This window comes from Cynocephalus volans, chromosome 14, assembly GCF_027409185.1.
Source record: "Cynocephalus volans isolate mCynVol1 chromosome 14, mCynVol1.pri, whole genome shotgun sequence".
Taxonomy (NCBI): Eukaryota; Metazoa; Chordata; class Mammalia; order Dermoptera; family Cynocephalidae; genus Cynocephalus; species Cynocephalus volans.
In genome coordinates this window covers 85,490,234-85,509,366 of record NC_084473.1, presented here as the reverse complement: position 1 = coordinate 85,509,366, position 19,133 = coordinate 85,490,234, and the positions used below count along the sequence as shown (strand labels likewise).

Sequence of the window (19,133 nt, the reverse complement as noted above, 5' to 3'; positions counted from 1 at the left end):
GCTGTGGGATGTTCCAGCTCTTCACTCAGGCTTGGTTGTTCTCTCAAGGCAGGCCTGGGAAGGGAGGTTGGGGATCCATGGGGATTGCCCAGGTATAGACAGTGGATCCTGAGGCTCACTCATCCCTTCCCTCTTGGAAGGAGGACTGTCGTGGGCCTTTCACCCAGAGAGCACTGAGAGTAGAGAATGCCAGCTGCTTAGAGGAGCAAGGTAGCAGGTACTTCCCCGAGATTTAGGGAGCAAGCCATATAAATCCTCAGCCTATAACCTGGGGTGGGTGCATGGGGTGGGAGATAGAGCCTAGAGTGATGAGTGAAGGCTGAGCTCAATGGTTGGAGACCCACAGGAGAAGAGTGAAAGGCAAGATCAATTCAAGCAATTTAATTCAGAGCATCAAATACAAGATTAAACATAAGGAACGGCTCCACCTTTCAGGAAGCCAGTCTTCTGAGGAGCTCACTTATTGACTAAATGATAGAAGGGCCCTGAAGGCTGGTCAGGGGCTTTTCACAGTGGGCTGAAACTTCACAGTCCTGAGGCATCGTTCTGCATGACAGGTTCTTGTTCCACTGAGAGTGGGGAATGTGGGGGCTGGGATGGCGTGAAGTAACAACCCAGAAAAGGATCCTATTTCTGAGGGACTTTTAGAAAGAGATTATATATATATATTTTGGTGAGGGGATGGGCAGTTGGCCAGTACAGGGATTGAACCCTGGACCTTGGTGTTCTCAGCACCACGCTCCAACCAACTGAGCTAACTGGCCAGCCCTAAAAGGCTGCTTTTCAGATGAATAAGACACTGAAATGCATACTGGTCCTGACTCATTTCTCTCAGGTGCCCACAGAAAGAAGACAAAGCACAAAGCGGTGTTTTCTGGTGACCTTAAGCAGTAGGTGGACCCTACCTGAGCTTGGTCTGAGAGCTCTGAGGGTTACCATTTATGGAGTGTCTATGGTGGGCAAAGGCTGGCCATAAATCTCATCAGTTAACCCCAGCTCCCCGCTGAGCTGGGCACAGGTCATCCAGTCTGCTGTAGGAGGCCAGGCAGGGGGTTGAGCCCAGGTCCGTGGGTCCTCCATTCAGCCCCGTGCTCCTGCTGCCAGGCGTGGAGGACTCTACCCCATGAGTTTGTCATGTGTGCTGGGTGGGTCCGCACTCCAGGTCAGGCCCTCGCCTCCTCCTGCCTGAGTGTGGGAAGGGAGGCTGGCACTGGGGACAGCTCCCTGGGAGCATTCTCTCCATGTTGGAGGGAGAGGTCTCTACAGCAGGGACAGGGTCGGGAGCCATTGACCAAAAGATGGGTAGTCCCTCACCAGCTGTGGGCCATTAGGCCAGCCTCTGGCTTTGGTTCCCTCTCTGTGAGACTGTGACACAGCAGGCTTGGCAGGTTGGGTGAGCAGGGGGTGGGGAAGGGCTTGGTTAACTGTGCACGAGAAATGCACTGCCGTTCCTGGGCAGCTGGAAATCACCCGTGATTATGAGCTGGGAGCATATGTGTGTGTTTTTAACACCCTTGTTCCCCTAAATATTTCAATACAGCATACAAGCACACACACATCCTTCAAGATAGAGACTTGTGAGTGAAAAAGTGGGGCAAAGGGAAAATAGGGAAGGATGTGGTGAAGCCAGGGGTGTGTTTAATACATGCCCTATGGGCTCGTGTGCATAACCCTGCACCTCCTCCAAGCCTGCCAGCACCAACAGGGAGACAGGTTACCATTTACCAGCTTTACAATGACCATTGGATCCAAACAAGCCAGTTGTCTGAGGAAGCAAGGCCACTTGAGAGCCACGTGAGCTGTGGTCTGCGTGCAGAGAATGGGGACTCAGGCTTTGCAGAAAGGTACCCAGCGTGGCTCCTCAGCTGCATCTGGTAAGAGCCCATCCAGAGTGTCAGTGTGGCCAATGCACAGGGCAGTTCTGAGTAGAGGCAGTGTGGTCCTAGGCGGACGTGGCCACCACATCCCCTGCAGCCCAACCTGCAGTGCTCTTCCCCCCAGGAACCTCCCCCTCCTCATGCAGCTGGTGGTCTGCTCCCTCTGTGAGGCCTGGGCTGAGTTTAGTGGAGAGCCCCTTACTGTTTCCACCAGGTCCGAGCTGCACAACTGTGAACTGCTTGCAAGGAACCAAGAACCAGCCTTGTGAGCGAGCCTTGTGAACAGTGCAGGTCCCCAAGACAGGAACCTTGGAAAGTGGAAATAAGGCAGGCGGTGGCCTTCCTCCCCTGGGTGCCTGCTTCTCCTGCGAGCTGCTGTGTTCTCCTGGCCCCTAGTCTCTCTCTGCTTGGATCCCACACACTCTGGTTTATGTGTGGTTTTTGGCTTGTCGCTGCTTTCACAATGTTTTGAGGCATTTCTGCCTTCTGCTCTTGCTGCCAGTTACCTCGGTCCGTCCATTCTCTGATCCAAATTTCCAGAAGAAGGATCTCATTTGGCTAGTTCATCCCCTTCAGCTAAGCCACATGGGCCGCCTTCAGCCAACAGATGGGCGTCACTGGGGCAGGTGCTTCCCATGCAAGTTTGTGATTCTGGGGTCAGATGGCATACATGGTGCACTCCTTACCCCCAGCAGGGCTGTGGGGGACAGTGTCCATTTGCAGTGGTATAGATGTGGCAGGCACTCCTAACTTGTCTAAGACACTAGACATGTGCTTCCAGGAACTGGCAGCCCTTCCCTAACCTGCATTTGCTTTGGGCATTTCCAGGGTAGATGTGGATTTGCAGTTACCCCCCCGCCTGGCACTCCCCCTAATGCACATAATGGGACTGTGAAGGCAGACATTCCCCGAGGGCTACTGCACGACTTCCCTCTGTGGATGATGGATGACGATAGATGCTCTGACCACCCCCAGCCTATGGAATTTCTCAACTTCTATTTGGGAGACAACCTGCAGCCCCAGCCAAGAGTATGGCTGCAGGAAACGTGCAGCCATCCAGACCCTCCTGAACCATGCAGGAAACAAACCTGGGTCTTAGATCCTCCTGAATCCACCAAGCAAGATGTTCCTCTCCAAGGCTCTGGTGTGGAGCCCACATTCTTGGGGAGCTGCTCTTCCCAGGGGGAGAACAGGCAGAGAGCAGCATCACCAGGGTGGCCTGGGGACAGTCGTCCTCTGGGGAGCCCACAGCAGAACCAGAGCACATCTGCACAGGTGGCATTCTGGGCGGGCATCCTGCAGGCCCAGATGTGTGTCCTTGACCTGGAGGAGGAGCTGGAGAAGACGGAAGGGCTCAGGGCTGGGCTGAGATGCTGTCTCCCTACAGTCCCTGCAGACCTCCCTGGAGATGTGGGCCTGCACCCCAGCCCACCCATGGAGGACTCAGGGGAAGACAGCAGCGGGCCTGAGGGGGAGAACCAGGCGTGGCCAAGGGAGGGAACACCAGGCTCTTCCCTGGAGTGGGGTGCCGAGGAGGAGTGTGTGTTCTTCAACAACCCCCTCTTCCTGGAGAGCCCTTGCTCAGAGGCCACTGCTTCCAGAGACTGCCTTTACTGGGGGATTCCAGACTCCCAGAAAGATGTGAAGACAGAATCCGAAAGCCCGCAGACCCTGGAGCCTCCACTCCCAGGAGGCACAGTGCTATGGGAACTGGGAAGTGAGCCGGATTTGGGGGACCACATCACTGATTCCAGTGGACAGAACACCCCTCCATTCCCCGTGCCCACCTACAAACCACATTCCTTCTGCTGGACCTCAGCGGATGTCAGTGAGGGGGCTCCCGCAGCACCTCCTGGCCAGGGGGAGGATGAGGTAAGCCCAGTTCTAGAACCAACCCCAGGCTGTGCTGGGGACATAGAAGGGAGGGTCTTCCTCTGGGGTCACCAGGTCCAGCATACTCTTTCCTGATGCTAGGGCCTTTTGGGATCTGGGGTAGTATAGCAGGAAACCAGGACCAGTGTGGCTTCAGAATTATAGGACATTGTATCGATGTCATGATGTCAACTGAACATGATAGCAATTAAGTCCACAAATGTCTCCATCTCACCAGCTCCAGGGGGCTATGTCCAGATACGTTTGGAGAACAAACAGCTCCTCCAATTGCAGCATGTTCCAGGCCATTCTCAGACTCTTCTCCTCCCACCTCTAAGACATTCCCAACCGTAACTGGGCAGGGATCAGCCTGCAAGGGTGACCTCTGCCCCTAACGGATAAAGGTTGATTTTAGGAGTCCTGTCTGCGCTTGAGCTATTCCAGCACTGGTTACTTTTTGCTCAGCATTTTGCATTCTCCCCACGTCCAGTGTTGATAGATGAGGCCCAATGACAATGGCGAGAACCCTGATATCAACTAGGGATGGGGACAAGTTATGTGAGATGACAGGGAGCACAGTTTTCCCAGGGAGGCCTCAGCGTAAGAGATAAGGAGACTCAGGACGGCAGAGGCAGGCTGTGACCTCCTAATCTCAATTCCCAGAGTACAGTGGAGAAGAGCCATTAACCAGAGCAGCTCTCTCACCTGAATCCTGAGATCAGAGGAGCTTCCAAGTACTGATCGGAGCCCCTCCACCCACTGGCGGGGCACAGTGTGGGGCGGTCATAGCTCTGTCCTTCGGAGGTGCATTCTGTCAGGACCACCTTGCTCAGAGGCACTATGCCCTCGGAAGCTTGGGAGCTATTGCACATTGAAGCTGAGAGCTGGCTCCTGCTCTGGGATGGCAGAGCCCACTCAGCTCAGTGCCTGGGAGCTGTCGTCCTCCCTAAAATATAACCCCTCTTATCTGGGCAGAAGGGAGGGGCCTCACGGGTGGGGGAAAGGCCCTGGGAGCAATTTCCTTCTGGTGAAACCTCTCCTTTCTCTCTCTCTCTTTCTCTGTGTCTCTCAGACTTCTCTGGGCGACAGGCATGACCCTGCCCCACCTGCAGCACCCTCTGGGGATAAAGCAATGATTTGGGACACAGGACATGTTGGATCTGACCTTAGCCCTGCCACACATCCTGTTCAACCTTGGGCAAGTCACTTCCCCCCTCTGGGTCTCACCTTCTGCACCTGTGAAGGAGGAACTTGAACCCATCAATTTCCCGGGCCTAGCACCCACACTTCCGGAATGTGGGTCTTCTCCCATCCAGGACTCCTCTTCTGAACTGAGGGTCCAGCTTGTTGCCCACGTAGTATAGGTGGGAGGAGGTGGGGAGGGAGGGGCTTCTGTATATACCCATGGCATTCTTCCCCTCCCTCCTTGCCCCTCTCCCAGCCTGGCCTTCCCTTTCAACTCTCAGTATCTCCAGGGCGAGTGGAAACACCTGTCTCTCTCTCAACAGGCTCCACCCAGCCCCAAGGGCTGGCAGACAGAAGAGGGTTCTTCCCGGCCCCAGGTGCTCCTTACGTCCCAGGACAGAGGTGAGACCCAATATGGGGGTCTGGGAAATTGGGTGGTGGGAGGCTTTGGGATACAGAGCAGAGACAAAGGTCATTCTTGAATTCATGGGTGTCATTAAGGGGTCCCATTGTATTGTATTGGAGTCAGACAGACTTGGGGCTAAATTCTGCCTCTGCCTCTGTGACTTCATCAATCAGGGGGGTTTTTAGACACAGAGTAAATGAAGGGATGTATGAAAGACACAGCCCTTTTGATACCTGGGTCTTAGCAGTTCAGCAAAAGCCCTGAGCCCTCAGTTGCCTGAGGCTGAAGTCCTGGGAGCCTGCCTGCTGCCTCAGGCGTGTGGGAGAGGTCACTGCCTGAGAGAAGGCCTGGGCGTGCTGCCCAGCTCCAGGGGAGGAGCCCCTGGGAGGGAGCCTCTGGGGGTGGCAGCCCAGCGTGTTCCCCTGCCTCCTGCCTAGACCCGCCTTACTCTCTGCTCTTCCTCAGGTGAGAGTGGTGCTGGGTGTCCCCAGGAATTTGCTCCCCACACCTTGGTCCCCGGCCCCTGGGGGAGCCCAGCTTCTTCGCCAGAGCCTAGCAGCCCAGAGTCTGAGAGCAGAGGCCCTGGTCCCAGGCCCAGCCCTGTGTCCTCCCAGGAGGGCAGCCCGCAGCTCCGGCGCCATAGCTCGGGCATTTTTCCCAAGTGGACACTAGATGCTTTACACTCTTCACTCTTGGAGATGGATGGGACAGAGCCAAGTTCCCTAGAGAAAGAGGAGGCGGGAGAGGCCCCGAACCCAGGGGACGAAGTGAAGCACGAAGGCACAGTCAGGCTGGCGGAGGCTGGAGGCGGCCAGCCCGACGCTCACTTGACGACTACAGAAGGGTGAGTCTCAGACCAGCTGGCTCTCTGGCTCCTGGTTACGGTTGCATTTGAGAATGCCCTTGTCTGGAAGGATCATGAGTAATGCACATTGGTTTTAACATGCTAATATTTACTAAGCAAGGATTCTATGACTGGGCACCAGTAGAGTTTTGAGAAAGAGAGGAGGGTATAAAAGCACAAGAAACTAAAGAACAGTCATCCATGTGGGGGCAGAGTTGGGGTGTGTTGAGGCAGGGCCACCAGAGAAGTGTCCATGGTTGGATTCCAGGAGAGGAGGAAAGGGATGAGGTGTTCAGGGAGCCTGACCAGGGCCGAGTGCCCAGAAAAACGGGAGTGTGCTAGGCAGGCTTGGGGAGTGGACCAGAGCTAGTGATGTGAAAGCTTTGAATTTGAGGAGGTGTCTGTCTGGGAGAGATTCACCAAAGAGCCTAGGCCCAGGCTGCTGGCTCAAATCTCACCATGGGGAGGTTCGATGGACTGTGGCCAGAGGTTAGAATAGGCCAACTGGGAAACGAACCCAGGTGTCCACTTGCCCCAGGAGGCTGCATCAAGACTCAGCCCCTGGGATCTCTACATGGAAAAGGGGTTTTGTTCTCTGATTGGATGAATAGGGACCCCATTGAAGGGACTACGAGGAACTAGAGATGGTTCAAGTCATGGACCTAATGGAGCAGCAGCTGGAGGGTTAACCTCATTCCTATCTCAGTGTACTTGGGGGGTGGCCACAGAGTACCAGAAACCAGAGAACCATCTTCCTTATGCACCTGGAAACTACGCTGCCCTGGAGATGTTCAGAGGCTTGGTCACCAGAGAAGTCTCAGTAGCTAAAAAGGGAGGGCTTATTATACCAAAAATTAAAGTTAACCCAACGCAAAACACAAGTAAGTAAAGCCACCGAAAATAAGAATCATACTTTCATAGTAAATCATGAAGAAAGGTTTAATGGGGGCTTTATCTTTGTAAATTACACTAATATTATAATTTGATTTCATCTTATATATAACACAGTGTAGGAAGTTTAATTTTCCTGGCACAAGTTTGTTGGCCCAATGAGATGTCTTTCATTCATGCCTGACTTTCACAGTGAGATCATAAAGGTCATTTTTAAAAGATATAGCTTTATTTCTATTTTCAGTGGCTGGCTGTTACGGAGATCCAAACCCTTGACCTTGGTGTGACAAGGCCGTGCTCTAACCAGCTGAGCTAACTGGCCAGCCAAAGTATGGCTTTGAGATATAATTCATATACCCATTTAAAGTGTACAATTCCATGACAATTTTTATTTGCATTGTGTTTTTTTTCCAAAGTGCTTCCCCATCTAGATATTATTTTAGTAACCATGCTAATTGACTAGGTCATTTCTTAAAAATGTATTTTGGGGAGCCATCATTGATTATCCAAATAATTCTCTGTATGTGGCAATTGTGTCATTATTTTTATTTCCTCCTCTTCAGTTGTTCACTGTACTAACTCTGCCAGTTCCTTGTTTGTCAGTGGCTTTCCATGTGATTCCTGGAGTCTTCCAGTGTCACTTTCACGAACTTCATGATATCCTATGTTTTTTTGCAAGATTTGTAATTTCACTTTTCAGTTAGTTTCCATTACATTTATCCTGCACTGTGGGGTAATTACGAGCCTCAGGAAGCAGTGAGAAGTTACCAAGAAAGACACTGATCCATTCGTCTTAAATGCAGAGAGCGGTGGAGTGAAGCCTAATGTTATAAGTGGTCAGTTTGTCAGTGAATATTTTCATATTAGCATGACTTTTGCTTACCTGTACGACTCCCTAACTGCAGTTAACTTGGGTCATGAATATTATATAACTAGGATACCCCCACACCTGGTGGTAATGTTGCAGGGGAAACAAGGGCAGGTAGAGGTTAGGCAGAGTGACTTCTGGAGTCCCAGTGTTAGGCTCTGAGAGTTCTCTGAGTCTGTTGGGTGTTGCCTGGGCCTGTTTACACTCGTGCAGGTTGCTACCCTGCTAGGTAGGGGAAGGGAGAGATTGGAAAGCATGTCTTTCACTCGCCCAGCTGTCACCATTCCTAAAGCGGGTCCAGCTTCCTGTGCCTGACCCCATCCTTACACCTCGCAGCCTTGCATGAATGCCTCCCTATCTGGGTTCTCCTGGTCTGAACCCAGGCTGGGCCAGGCTGGCTGTCACTCTGTTTCCTCCCTGGGTGAGGGCCTGGCTTCAGCTCCTCCAGACCCCACCTTTCAAAGCCCTGGAGCTCCACATCCAACCCTGAGCTCTGGGCATTCCTTTCCACGACTGACCTGCAATGACATGTGACACATAACCCCTGCATGTCCATCCCAAGTGAGAGTCTCAAGACACTGATGGGCTCTTCCAGGCTTCTCCCCATGCCCCAAGCACAGTCCCCAGAGGAAGGCCAGAGGCTACTGGCTGGAGACAAGCTGGCTAATGGCATCAGGAACGACAAGGTGGCCTGGAACTTGGCCTCACGCCTCTATCGTTTGGAGGGCTTCCGGAAGTCTGAAGTGGCGGCCTACCTGCAAAAGAAGTAAGAAGCTTTGGGCGTGAGTGAGGTTCGAGGCTGGAGCAGGGAAGGGAGGAGTTGCCCTTGGGCTCCCTCCACTGGCCACCCCTCCCCTTCCCCATGCCTGTCCCTGTCTCCCTCCAGCCCCATCACTGACCTCTCATCCTGTCGTCCCTGTCCTGGTTCCTCCCCATCCTCTGCCTTCCCCCCATGCTTTCCCATCCCTGCTGCTTTGTCCATCATGCACGTATCACCTATTGTCCACACCCTTGATCCTTGCTTAGGGCCCCTGGATCTGGCCACTGCAGCCACCCCAGACTCTGCGAGTCCCTCCCACTCAACACTGGGAGGGGTGCCAGGGGCACACTGAACCTTGGCTGCCTCTTGTCCTCTCGGGACCCAGGTCCAGCCCGGCCAGCCTTTCCCCTGCTCGTCCCCTGCCCCGTCATGCCCAGAATGCGTGCAGGTCCTCTGCATCTGTGGCCCCAGCCCCACCCCTGTGCAGCCTTCATCCCCGTCTTCCTTCTACAGCAATGACTTCAGCAGGGCTGTGGCTGAGGAGTACTTGTCCTTCTTCCACTTTGGAGGCCAGAGCCTGGACCGAGCCCTCCGGTAACACCTTCAGTCCTCTCCGGGGAGGCCATGGAGGAGGGATGGCCATGGGACAGTGACAGCACAGTTGAGCTGGTGTCTGATGGGCTCCGAGCTGCTGGGTGTGTGGGCGTCCAGCCTGGGCCCTCTCTGTGACTCGGGCTCTCCTTGGCAGGGGCTTCCTCCAGGCGCTGGTGCTCAGTGGGGAGACTCAGGAGCGGGAGCGAATCCTCTTCCAGTTCTCCAGACGCTTCCATCACTGCAATCCTGGGGCCTTCCCTTCAGTAGGTAGGGAGGGGCTGGCCCTGAGGGCAGGGCAGGGGGATTTGGGGTGAACGAGAGAAGGATGGCATAGAAGTGTCCCTGTGTCCACTTGGGAGGTCACTGGACAACAGTTGCTGGGAGGGTGTTGGGAGCTGCAGAGAAATGGGGAGGGGTGTCACCCCGCCTGATATGGGCAGAGAAAACAGAGGAGTCCTGGTTCCAATGAGCTCTCTCTGCTCTTGCCTCTCTCTGGGGCAGATTCCGTCCACACCTTGACCTGTGCAATCATGCTCCTTAACACAGACCTGCATGGACAGGTAAGAAGGCAGGGAGAGTGCCTGGGGACCCATGGCAGGGACGAGGGTGAGGGGCTGTCATGTGAGGACGAGGAGGAGAGAAGACCAGAGGCCTGGGGTAGGGAGGGAAGGACCCTGAGGGATGTGGACCTGGGGAACTGCAGAAGGTTCCAGAGTAGCTGTCTGGGGGGGTCATTCTATTGGGGTGGGGTGCTGGAGCTGTCTCTGTCTGTGGCCACAGAACATTGGGAAGAGCATGAACTGCCAGGAATTCATAACCAACCTGAATGGCCTGCGGGACGGTGGGAACTTCCCCAAGGAGCTGCTGAAGGTATGCACAGGGGCCTTCCTGCCAGGGTCAGGACCCTGGGGCTTGCCATTTGGGGGTCTTGGAGCTTGGGTTCCTTGGCCCAAGGGGAATGCTGAGCTTGGACCAGGCTCTGGCACAATACCCTTGAGAGGACAGTGCTTGTTTATTGAAAGGCTACTAAAAGTGTGGCCCCTGGCCGGCGGCATCTGTGGCATATCGGAATTCGTTAGCTGTACGCCTTCACAGGCCTCTGCCCTGGACCTACTCAGTCACACTCTCTGGAGCTCGGGCTCTAAGATGTTTTATTAGGTTTGGAGGTGATTCTTACCCCTTCGAAGTCTGAGAAGCACCGGGTTATTGGGTCTCTGAATGGACAAAGGGGAAAGTTTCACATGGCAAAAGTCTAGAGCTGATTTGGGAGCCTAGTGTTCCTGGGTTTGAATTCTAGTCTTGGTCAACTCAAGTGCCTCCTGAGGGTAATAACCACCTTACAATGTCATTATTAAGATGAAATAAAATTTGTCAAATGCTCAGCACAGTGCAGGGCACACAGCATCCATTTCATAAGCAATTAGATCACGTGCTTTTTCATCTACTTAGTGAACATTTGTTGAACACCTACTTAGGCCAGACACCTTGCTAGGCACTGCGAAGGCTACAAAAGCAAGCAAGAGGCATCTACATCAGTACAATTTGTTATTGCAGTGGGCCCTCCGTATTCACAGGTTTCACATCCACGGGTCCAACCAACCATGGAGGAAAACATTTGGGGGAAAAAAACCCCAATAAAAAATAATAGTATAATAAAAAAATACACATTTAAAAAATACAGTATAATTATTTACATAGTATTTACATTGAATTAGATATAAGTAATCTAGAGATGATTTACAGCATATGGGATGATGTGTATAGGTTATATGCAAACACTAGGATGTTTTATACAAGGACTTGACCATCTGTGGATTTTGGTATCTGAGGGGGGTCCTGGAACCAACCCCTGAGGATGCCAAGGGATGACTGTATTTCAAAGTCCTAGTACAACACTCACGCGCTCATTCACTTACCACACATTTATTTTGGGGGTCGGTCAGCCAGTTCCGTCTCCATCAGATTCCTCGACAGGATAGTAGGTGGATGACGTGTTTCCCCTTCAAGAGAACTAGTTTACACCCCGCTAAGCTGGGGCAGGGCACAGACTCGGCTGCCTTGGTTGTCTTTGTGTCTGCAACACCAAGCACAGTGCCTGGCCCATGGGGAATGCTCCATAAGTAATTTGTTGCATGGATAGATGAATGGATGAGTGGATGGAGGGATGGAAGGATGGATGGGGGGTAAGTGGGTAGGTGGATGCTTGCCTGCTCAAGGAGGAAGGGCAGCTATGTTGGGTGGGGAAAACACAGGCTATACACACGCCCCTATCCGGCCTCTGCCAGGCAGAGTGAGTTTAGGTCCCACAGCCTGGAGGCTTCCCTGCCCACCTGTGTGCTTCATTCCAGGCCCTCTACTGGTCTATCCGAAGTGAGAAGCTCGAGTGGGCCGTGTAAGTGAGAGCCCCCTTTCCCCTTACCTCCCAGCTCCTCACCTGTCTCTGGGCCTGTCCTCCCTCTGTCACACTCCCAAGAGTGTGACAAGTTGGGGCCCTGCACAGTGCTCCCCTCTGAGTGGGGCACAGCCAGAGGCAGGATGCTCGGCTGGTCTATGAGAGGGTAGAAGAGCTCAGGTAGTACTGGAGGAGCCAGGGCTGTGGAGGGTGGGGGAATAGTGTTTCCAGGAATTGATGGGTTGGCTTTGAAGGAGGACTCCTTTTGGGGAGTCCCAGGGCGTGGCTCCCCAGCAAGAGAGAGATGCTGAGTCCCTGGGAGGCAATGGGTACCTCCTGGTGGTCTTTGCCCAGCCAGTTCTCCCAGCCTGATTCTCTGATGTCCAGGGATGAAGTAGACGCAGCCAGACCTGAGAAGGCCCGGCCCTCTCCCGCAGCTGGCAAGATGAGCAACCCCTTCCTTCAGCTGGCTCAGGACCCCATGGTGCCCACCTACAAGCAAGGCATTCTGGCTCGGAAGATGCATCAGGATGCAGACGGCAAGAAGAGTGAGTGTCTCCTACCTGTGAATGGGGCTGTGAGCGCGGGGTGGCTCTGCTCAGGGATGGTTCCAACATGTGTGCGGGTGTGCACAGAGGCAGCCCGTGTCCGGGACAGGCAGCCCGTATTCTTTCCTCAACACATCCTGGATGGAGAACGGGGACTGTGTGAGGTGCTGGGGTGGGTACTGGGATGAGAGAGGCCAGTTATTCCTGTGTCCCAGAGCCCCTGGGGTAAGGCAGAGATGAGACAAAACATCAAAGTCTGGGATAAAAGGAAGGGAGCAGAGTGTAGGGGGGCTGGATCAAGTACGGGGATGTGAAGGAGGGAAAGGATTTGTTTTTGTTCTGGGGTGGGCTATAGGGACAGGATAGGTAAGACTTCTGGGAGATGATAGTATCTGAGCTGAACCTCAGAGGATAAGAGGGTCTGGATTTTTGAAGTCAGGAATAGGGCATCCCTCGCAGAGAAAAGCAATCAGAGTTTGTCAGAACATGGGGTGTGTTGAAAGGGAGTGGCCAGAGATGCAATGGGGACAGATGGCCGGAGTCCACGTGTGGGCCTGGATCCCAGGCAGCTGAAGGGTTTTGAGTAGCAACATGACCAGAGCAGTGATTTCGGCAGACTAACCTAGAATCACAGGTTGAATGAAGTGCGGTGACCAGGAAGGGCACTAGCACAGGCTGTGAGAAGCCACAGGGGCCTGAGCAGAGCCCTGGTGGGGTGACCACAGGGATTCGAGCCTTCTTTTTCCCAAGGAGCTTAGAACATGTCTGGCTACACAAGACTAGGGTGGGGAGGTAGGGAAGAAGGAGGGAAAGGTGGCAGTTGTGCTCAGAGTGGGTGCACAGGGAAGGACACTCCAAGCTGGGACCCGAGCCCCTGTGCCCCTCTGGATGGGAACACGATGTCAAAATCATCTCTAAGGGACCAGAAAGATGTCTGAGCGCAACTGTGTTTATGGCTGGTGGGTTTGCAGGTGGGGGTGATGGGTGTGTATTTGGAGAGGGGATGGTCTTTAAGGACATCTACCTTTGTATGTAGATAATTCCCTGCCCCTTCTCCCCCAGCATGTGTAAAGAGACTTGCATGTCTGTGACTGTGTATTTCTTGTGTTGGCATGCTGGTGAGGGACTGGAGGTGTGAGGGACGGTGGGGTGTGTGTGTGTGTGTGTGTGCACACTTTGTGTCTGGATGCGGGTGCTGCCACCCACCTTTGTGTCTGCTCCTGGAATAGCGCCGTGGGGCAAGCGTGGCTGGAAGATGTTCCACACCTTACTGCGAGGGATGGTTCTCTACTTCCTGAAGGTAGGAAGGGAGCCAACATCCTGATGGGCTGACTGGGGCAGGGGGAGAGGCCTGGAACTGTCAGGAGGGAGAGGAGGCAGCTGATGGTAACCTCATCTCTGAGCCTGTGTCCCTGTGCCCGGTGGCAGGGAGAGGACCACTGCTCAGAGGGAGAGAGTTTGGTGGGGCAGATGGTGGATGAGCCCGTGGGGGTACACCACTCCCTGGCCACCCCGGCCACCCATTACACCAAGAAGCCACACGTCTTCCAGCTGCGGACTGCCGACTGGCGCCTCTACCTCTTCCAGGCACCGTAAGTCCTTCGGGTAGGAGACAAGCAGCAAGGCCTGAACCCCCTAGTTTTCCTCTCCCCTGACCCGGCTGACACCTGCTGGTCCCTGCCCTGGTGGGAAACCTTAGAATGCTGCATGGACGAGGTGCTAGGGACCCTAGGGTCACAGAGAGTAAGAGGGGCTGGGAGAAGGGGTTCCTGCCCAGCCCCTCCCCTGGCCCACTTAGTCAAGGCATCAGCCTTTTCCTTGTGAGTCTCCATCAAGCCTCCCAGTTCTGAATAGAGATTTCTGGGAAGTCACTAACAATTGCTCATTTTTGGCAGTTGATATAAAATCTACTTTCTTCCCAGATTTTCCTCTTTGACAGATAAGAGAAACCACTGGCAGAGGTCAGCCACCCTATTAGTGGCAGGGCTTCTGGTTTTTGGAGGCAAGAGTCCTGAGCGGCCGCACTGCTGTGCAGACCACAGCAGGGGGTGGGGGGTAGGTGACAGGGCCCGTGTCCTTGGGGACCGACACCTCCTCTGCCCACAGCACTGCCAAGGAGATGATTTCGTGGATCGCGCGCATCAACCTGGCCGCCGCCACGCACTCGGCGCCGCCCTTCCCCGCCGCCGTGGGCTCCCAACGCCGATTCGTGCGGCCCATCCTGCCCGTGAGCCTGGCCCAGAGCTCCCTGGTATGACCTCCGGGAAGGGGCAGAGGGTGGGGGTGCACCTGAAGTCTAAGGACGAGCACTGGGGGAGGTGGGAGGTGGGTACCTGGCGGACAGGAGGGTCGCACATCTGGGCCCAGGGGCGGGGAGATGGAACTGCACACCTGGGCCCAGGAGCGGGGAGATGGAGCTGCACACCTGGGCCCAGGGGCGAGGAGATGGAGCTGCACACCTGGGCCCAGGGGCGGGGAGATGGAGCTGCACACCTGGGCCCAGGGGCGGGGAGATGGAGCTGCACACCTGGGCCCGAAAGGGGTGGGGGGGTGGGGAGACTCAGGACCGCCTCCTGCTCCCAGGAGGAGCAGCATCGATCCCACGAGAACTGCCTGGATGCTGCCTCCGACGACCTGCTGGATCTGCAGAGGAGCTTACCAGAGCGGCGCGGCCGCAGCCGCGAGCTGGAGGAGTACCGCTTGCGGAAGGAGTACCTGGAGCACGAGGTGAGGCCCCATAGCCCCGGCCGCCGGGCTCATGGCCCCGCCCCTTCACCCTTCGCCGGCCGGGCCCTCTGCCGCCCTCTCGCGGCTGCCTCCGTCCCTGCAGCCGTCACCTCCCCGCCGCGCGGGGGCAGGAGAAGGGTGCTTGTCAGGACCTCGCTACTGTGCGAACAGTCTGCAAACTTGCGTGTGCACGGGCGTGCACAAAGTGTGCGTGTCCGTGTGCACTCAATCCTCTTCATTTCTTGTCCTGTGGGTACATAGTGGCTGCTTGTCTGGCAACACTCATAGGGGGCATTTTTATGGGTTTTTTCCTCCTGAAAGTTTATTAGACTTTCACTAAATTGAAGGAAACACTATTTTAGCTGAATTATTCCCCCAACACCTACGTAATAGTAATAGGTAATATTTATGGAGTCCGTATTCCTCGCATGGATTATCTGATTTAATTATCTAATGACTCTGGAGTAGGTACTATTATCCTCATTTCACAGAGGGGGAAGCTGAGGCACAGACAGACTAAACAACTGGTCCAGACCTGATAAATTTACATGCTGCTCCAGTCATACACGTGCGTCATGTGTGCTCTTAACTAAGAAATGACCATTCTGAGCTCTACGATCCATGTCCAAAAGTTTTATTCCCTATCCCTCCACCCCCATGCACCCCACTTCTGCTTTGGTCTCACATCAGTGTGCATTCTGGAATCCTAGCACTGAGAGCCCACTTCAGGGGTCCTGAGTGTCCTGCTTAGGGTGGGGCCCACTGGGCAGGAGGAGTAGTGATATGCAATGAGGGGATCAGAGACCACCCACAGGCAGAGACCAGGGAGGGGGCATCCATATCACCTCCTCCCTGTCCCACTGGGCCCTCATGCAGCCTGTCTCCCCCTTTCTGGCCTGTTTTCAAGGTCCCTGCCCATCCCTTGGTCTTGTGGGTTGTGTCCATGGCTGTGAGCATCCACTTCCCAAAGACCTTGGGGTGTGGCTGAAAGGACTTAACCTCTTCTGCCACTGACCAGCTAGGACCTTTTGCTAGTCACTGGCCCTCCCTTAGTCTCATCTCCTTTATAAATCAGAGACAATGATTTATGCCCCAGCCAACCTCCCAGGGCTAGGATGAGGATCCAGTAAGATGGAGGGTTGGGAAGCACTTTGTAGACTGGGAACTATATCCCCAGGGTGTTATTACAGAGGCCTGAGGAGTATTAAGTAGATGAGGGCAGTTAGCATCATGCTGTACAGATGCCAATTGTTAAAATGCTATTCAGACTCAGGGCACAGTATAGAGGGGAGCTGCTTGTGTGCAGTGCTGCACAGATCTTGGGTATAGAGGCTTGTTACACGTCTTTTAGTGTATGGAGACGTAACACGGTTGGAAATGTTAGTTACAGCACTACATGGTGTTGGTTATTAGTAGAACAGGACTGGGCTGATGTGAGTTGTTATATAACACTATTCAGAGGTGTGCTCTGCAAAGCCTGGTTGCTCTAGCACTGTACAGACACTGCTGTTGGTCCAGCCCTCTTTCTGCAGAGGTCTTTATTGCACAGCTTTCTACATCGGTGAGCTGGAATTGTGGTGTCCCTCACGGGTCTAGCCTCCTCTGACCTGCAGCCAGAGGATTGCTCAGGTGGTGGGGCCTGTGTGTTGCAGAAAACCCGCTATGAGACATATGTGCACCTGCTGGTGGCCCGTCTGCACTGCCCCTCTGGCGACCTGGGCCTGTGGGAGGAGCAGCTGAGGAGGGAAGATGGAGGTGCTCAGGAGCCCAAGCCCAGCCTGAAGAAGTCCCACTCAAGCCCATCCCTGCATCAGGATGAGGCCCCCACCACGGCCAAGGTGAAGCGCAACATCTCAGAGCGTAGAACCTACCGGAAGATAATCCCCAAGCGGAACCGCAATCAGCTATGAAACCAGCACCACCTCACAGACACTGGCTCCTGCTCTGGGGTAGACCTGAGGTGAAAGCCTGCAGGGGAGCCTTATTTCAATGGGATGGTGACAAGGGATGAGGCACCGTCCCTTCCCTGCTGAAGGACAACCCTCGCTCCCCTGTGGCCTCATTCCCCTGCTCATTGGAGCTTTCCTGATACTGCTGCCCTTGCCCCCACCCCCATGGCGGTCCTTCAGCTGCCCCTGTCTCTGGCCACTCCTGAGGGAAGAGAGAGGTCGAAGACGTGGCTTTACTCCCAGAGCCAGGCCCATGTCACCCTCCATCTGCCAGAATCCAGAGCAGAAACCCCACTCTGGGTCTGGTGGAACTCAGCTCCTGTTTGGAAATCTGAGCACATGTGGGACCTGGGCTTCTGGGAGAGAGCTTGGGCAGCAGGGCCTCTGGGCAGTCCAAATAGGGGAGCCACAGCCCCGAGGATGGTCTTGCTCTGGGATTTAGGTGACCTGCTGGGGAAGGCCCCAGGAGAGCCAATTAGGGACTCCTGGGAGATAGCAATTAGCCTCTTGTGACCCAAGGAGCAGGGTTGCCCCAGCCTTGCCCACTGAGGGGACAGCCTTCTGGGCAGGGACTTCAGCAGGCTCCCAGGGCTCAGTGAGGCTGTGGGGCCCGTGCCTTTGTCTCCTACTGGCCCCTTTCCTCGGCATGCACTGGGGCAGATGGGAGAGTCTCACACGCCCAATTCCTGATCACCAGAGCAGAGCCAGTGACGAGAGCAGGGGATGGAAGGGGTGGGGGCCTCCAGACCTCTGTGGAGAACCTTGGAGCCCTGAGAACAAGGAGCCTTTGTTTCCTCAGAGCAAGGACGGTGGTCCTCTGGGTTCAGACCACTGGCGAGGGTAGACAGGTGAAAGGCAGGGACAATTCCCCTTGGGGGTCTGCAGACCAGAGCTGCAGCTGAGGAGGGTTGTGAGGTATGGGATGGAGGCCTGGAGACCAGGTGAGGCCTGGGCCAGGCTCGGGAGACTCCTCCATGTGCCCCATTTCACCGACCCCTAATGCTTCATTCCTGAGGGTGCTGGGACCCTTCCCACCCCTGGCCAGCTCCCAGGGGCTTTGCTGCGCTCCCCGGGGAGAGCCCCTTGTGCTGCCCTCTGGCTGCCTCCCAGCTGCACTTGTTCTCCAGCGGAGGTTCTGGAGCCTCATGGACTTGGGGCTGTGCTGTGGGAAGGAGGCTGGGCTGGAGGGAGAAGCTGCCATTGTCTCTGTTCAGCCAAGTGTGCGAGTAGGCTGCCCGCCAAGAGGGGCCCCTGCTGCCTGCCTGCTGGCTGACGCACTGACTCTCCGGCCATTTTGCTGGGCCACCCTCCTCCCTTGCCATGCATGTAGCCAGCCCTGTGGCCTGGAACTCCACAAAGAGGCACTGGCCCTTGGGGTCCGCATGGGGTCTGGCCAGGGACTGGGTCTGTACCATGCACCCAATGGATGTGCAATAAATACAAGCCAATGAAGAAGGAGGTGTGCCTGTGAGTGAGGAAGGGAGAGCCAGGCAGCTGGGGCCACCTGCAGTGTGGCGGCTCTATCCCCCTTTACCCCTGTGTGTGCATGCATGTCTGTGCATGTGTATAGAGTGCTCTGTGTCTGTGTGTTTACGTGTATGCACAAGTCACATAGTTAATAGGCTGCCCAAGCTGGAGGGAACCTCAAAATCATATATTCATCCACTCACTCATTCTTCATTTCACAAATAATATTGAACACATTTTATGGGCCAGTACTAGGGGATTCAAAAATGAATTAAACATGTCCCTGACTCCATGAGTTGACAATCCTGCCCACTGGTTCCCAGCTGTCAGTGTAGAGACACACTTTATCTTGCTGAGGAAGCATACTGAAAAGCCACATTCCCACCTCACACTCAGGGATCTGGTTCAGTAGGCCTGGGTCAGGGATGGACGTAAATGTTTAAAGCTCTTTGGGTAACTGATGGGTAATAGTGGTTAACAGCCATAGTTGAGTCCAATTGTCTGGTGGAAACATAGCCTGAGGTGGACATGACTTGGACTAATGCTTACAAGTAAGTGGCCTTGAGTGGGTTTGTCTGCATATGTGTGTGACACTTTGATGCTCCTTTGTTAATGCAGAGCTGACACCTCCCTTTCATCTGGGCATGTGAAGCCTTCAGAGCCAGGTGAACTTGGCTGCCTGGCCTCACCTGGTCAATGCTGTACAGCCACCTCTGCCTGGAGGGTCTCCCAGGCAGGTGGAGACTGGCAGAT

At 54.7% G+C, this 19,133-nt stretch overlaps 1 protein-coding gene and 1 non-coding gene across 2 annotated transcripts; one reads left to right on the top strand and one right to left on the bottom strand.

Annotated features, from left to right (window-relative positions):
* Positions 1-690: 690 nt before the first annotated feature.
* On the bottom strand, positions 691-764 carry TRNAL-GAG (transfer RNA leucine (anticodon GAG)). Its single transcript has one exon. It is a non-coding gene; the product is annotated as a tRNA-Leu (tRNA).
* A 2,052-nt stretch (positions 765-2,816) lies between these two features.
* PSD4 (pleckstrin and Sec7 domain containing 4) lies at positions 2,817-16,874 on the top strand. Its single transcript, XM_063078630.1, has 16 exons — positions 2,817-3,749; positions 4,822-4,947; positions 5,258-5,336; positions 5,806-6,184; positions 8,506-8,709; positions 9,217-9,297; positions 9,452-9,564; positions 9,799-9,857; positions 10,078-10,167; positions 11,646-11,689; positions 12,077-12,237; positions 13,467-13,537; positions 13,666-13,829; positions 14,344-14,488; positions 14,821-14,964; positions 16,617-16,874. Exons 1-16 carry the CDS (start codon positions 2,817-2,819, stop codon positions 16,872-16,874), a joined length of 3,051 nt encoding a protein of 1,016 aa, XP_062934700.1.
* The last annotated feature ends 2,259 nt before the right edge of the window (positions 16,875-19,133 follow it).

Excerpts from the sequence above, each read along its gene's own strand:
- PSD4 (XM_063078630.1), top strand. The coding sequence starts at position 2,817 with ATGATGGATGACGATAGATGCTCTGACCACCCCCAGCCTATGGAATTT. Across the intron at positions 12,238-13,466 it reads GGATGCAGACGGCAAGAAGA|CGCCGTGGGGCAAGCGTGGC; the intron begins GTGAGTGTCTCC and ends CTCCTGGAATAG. Across the intron at positions 13,538-13,665 it reads TGGTTCTCTACTTCCTGAAG|GGAGAGGACCACTGCTCAGA; the intron begins GTAGGAAGGGAG and ends GCCCGGTGGCAG.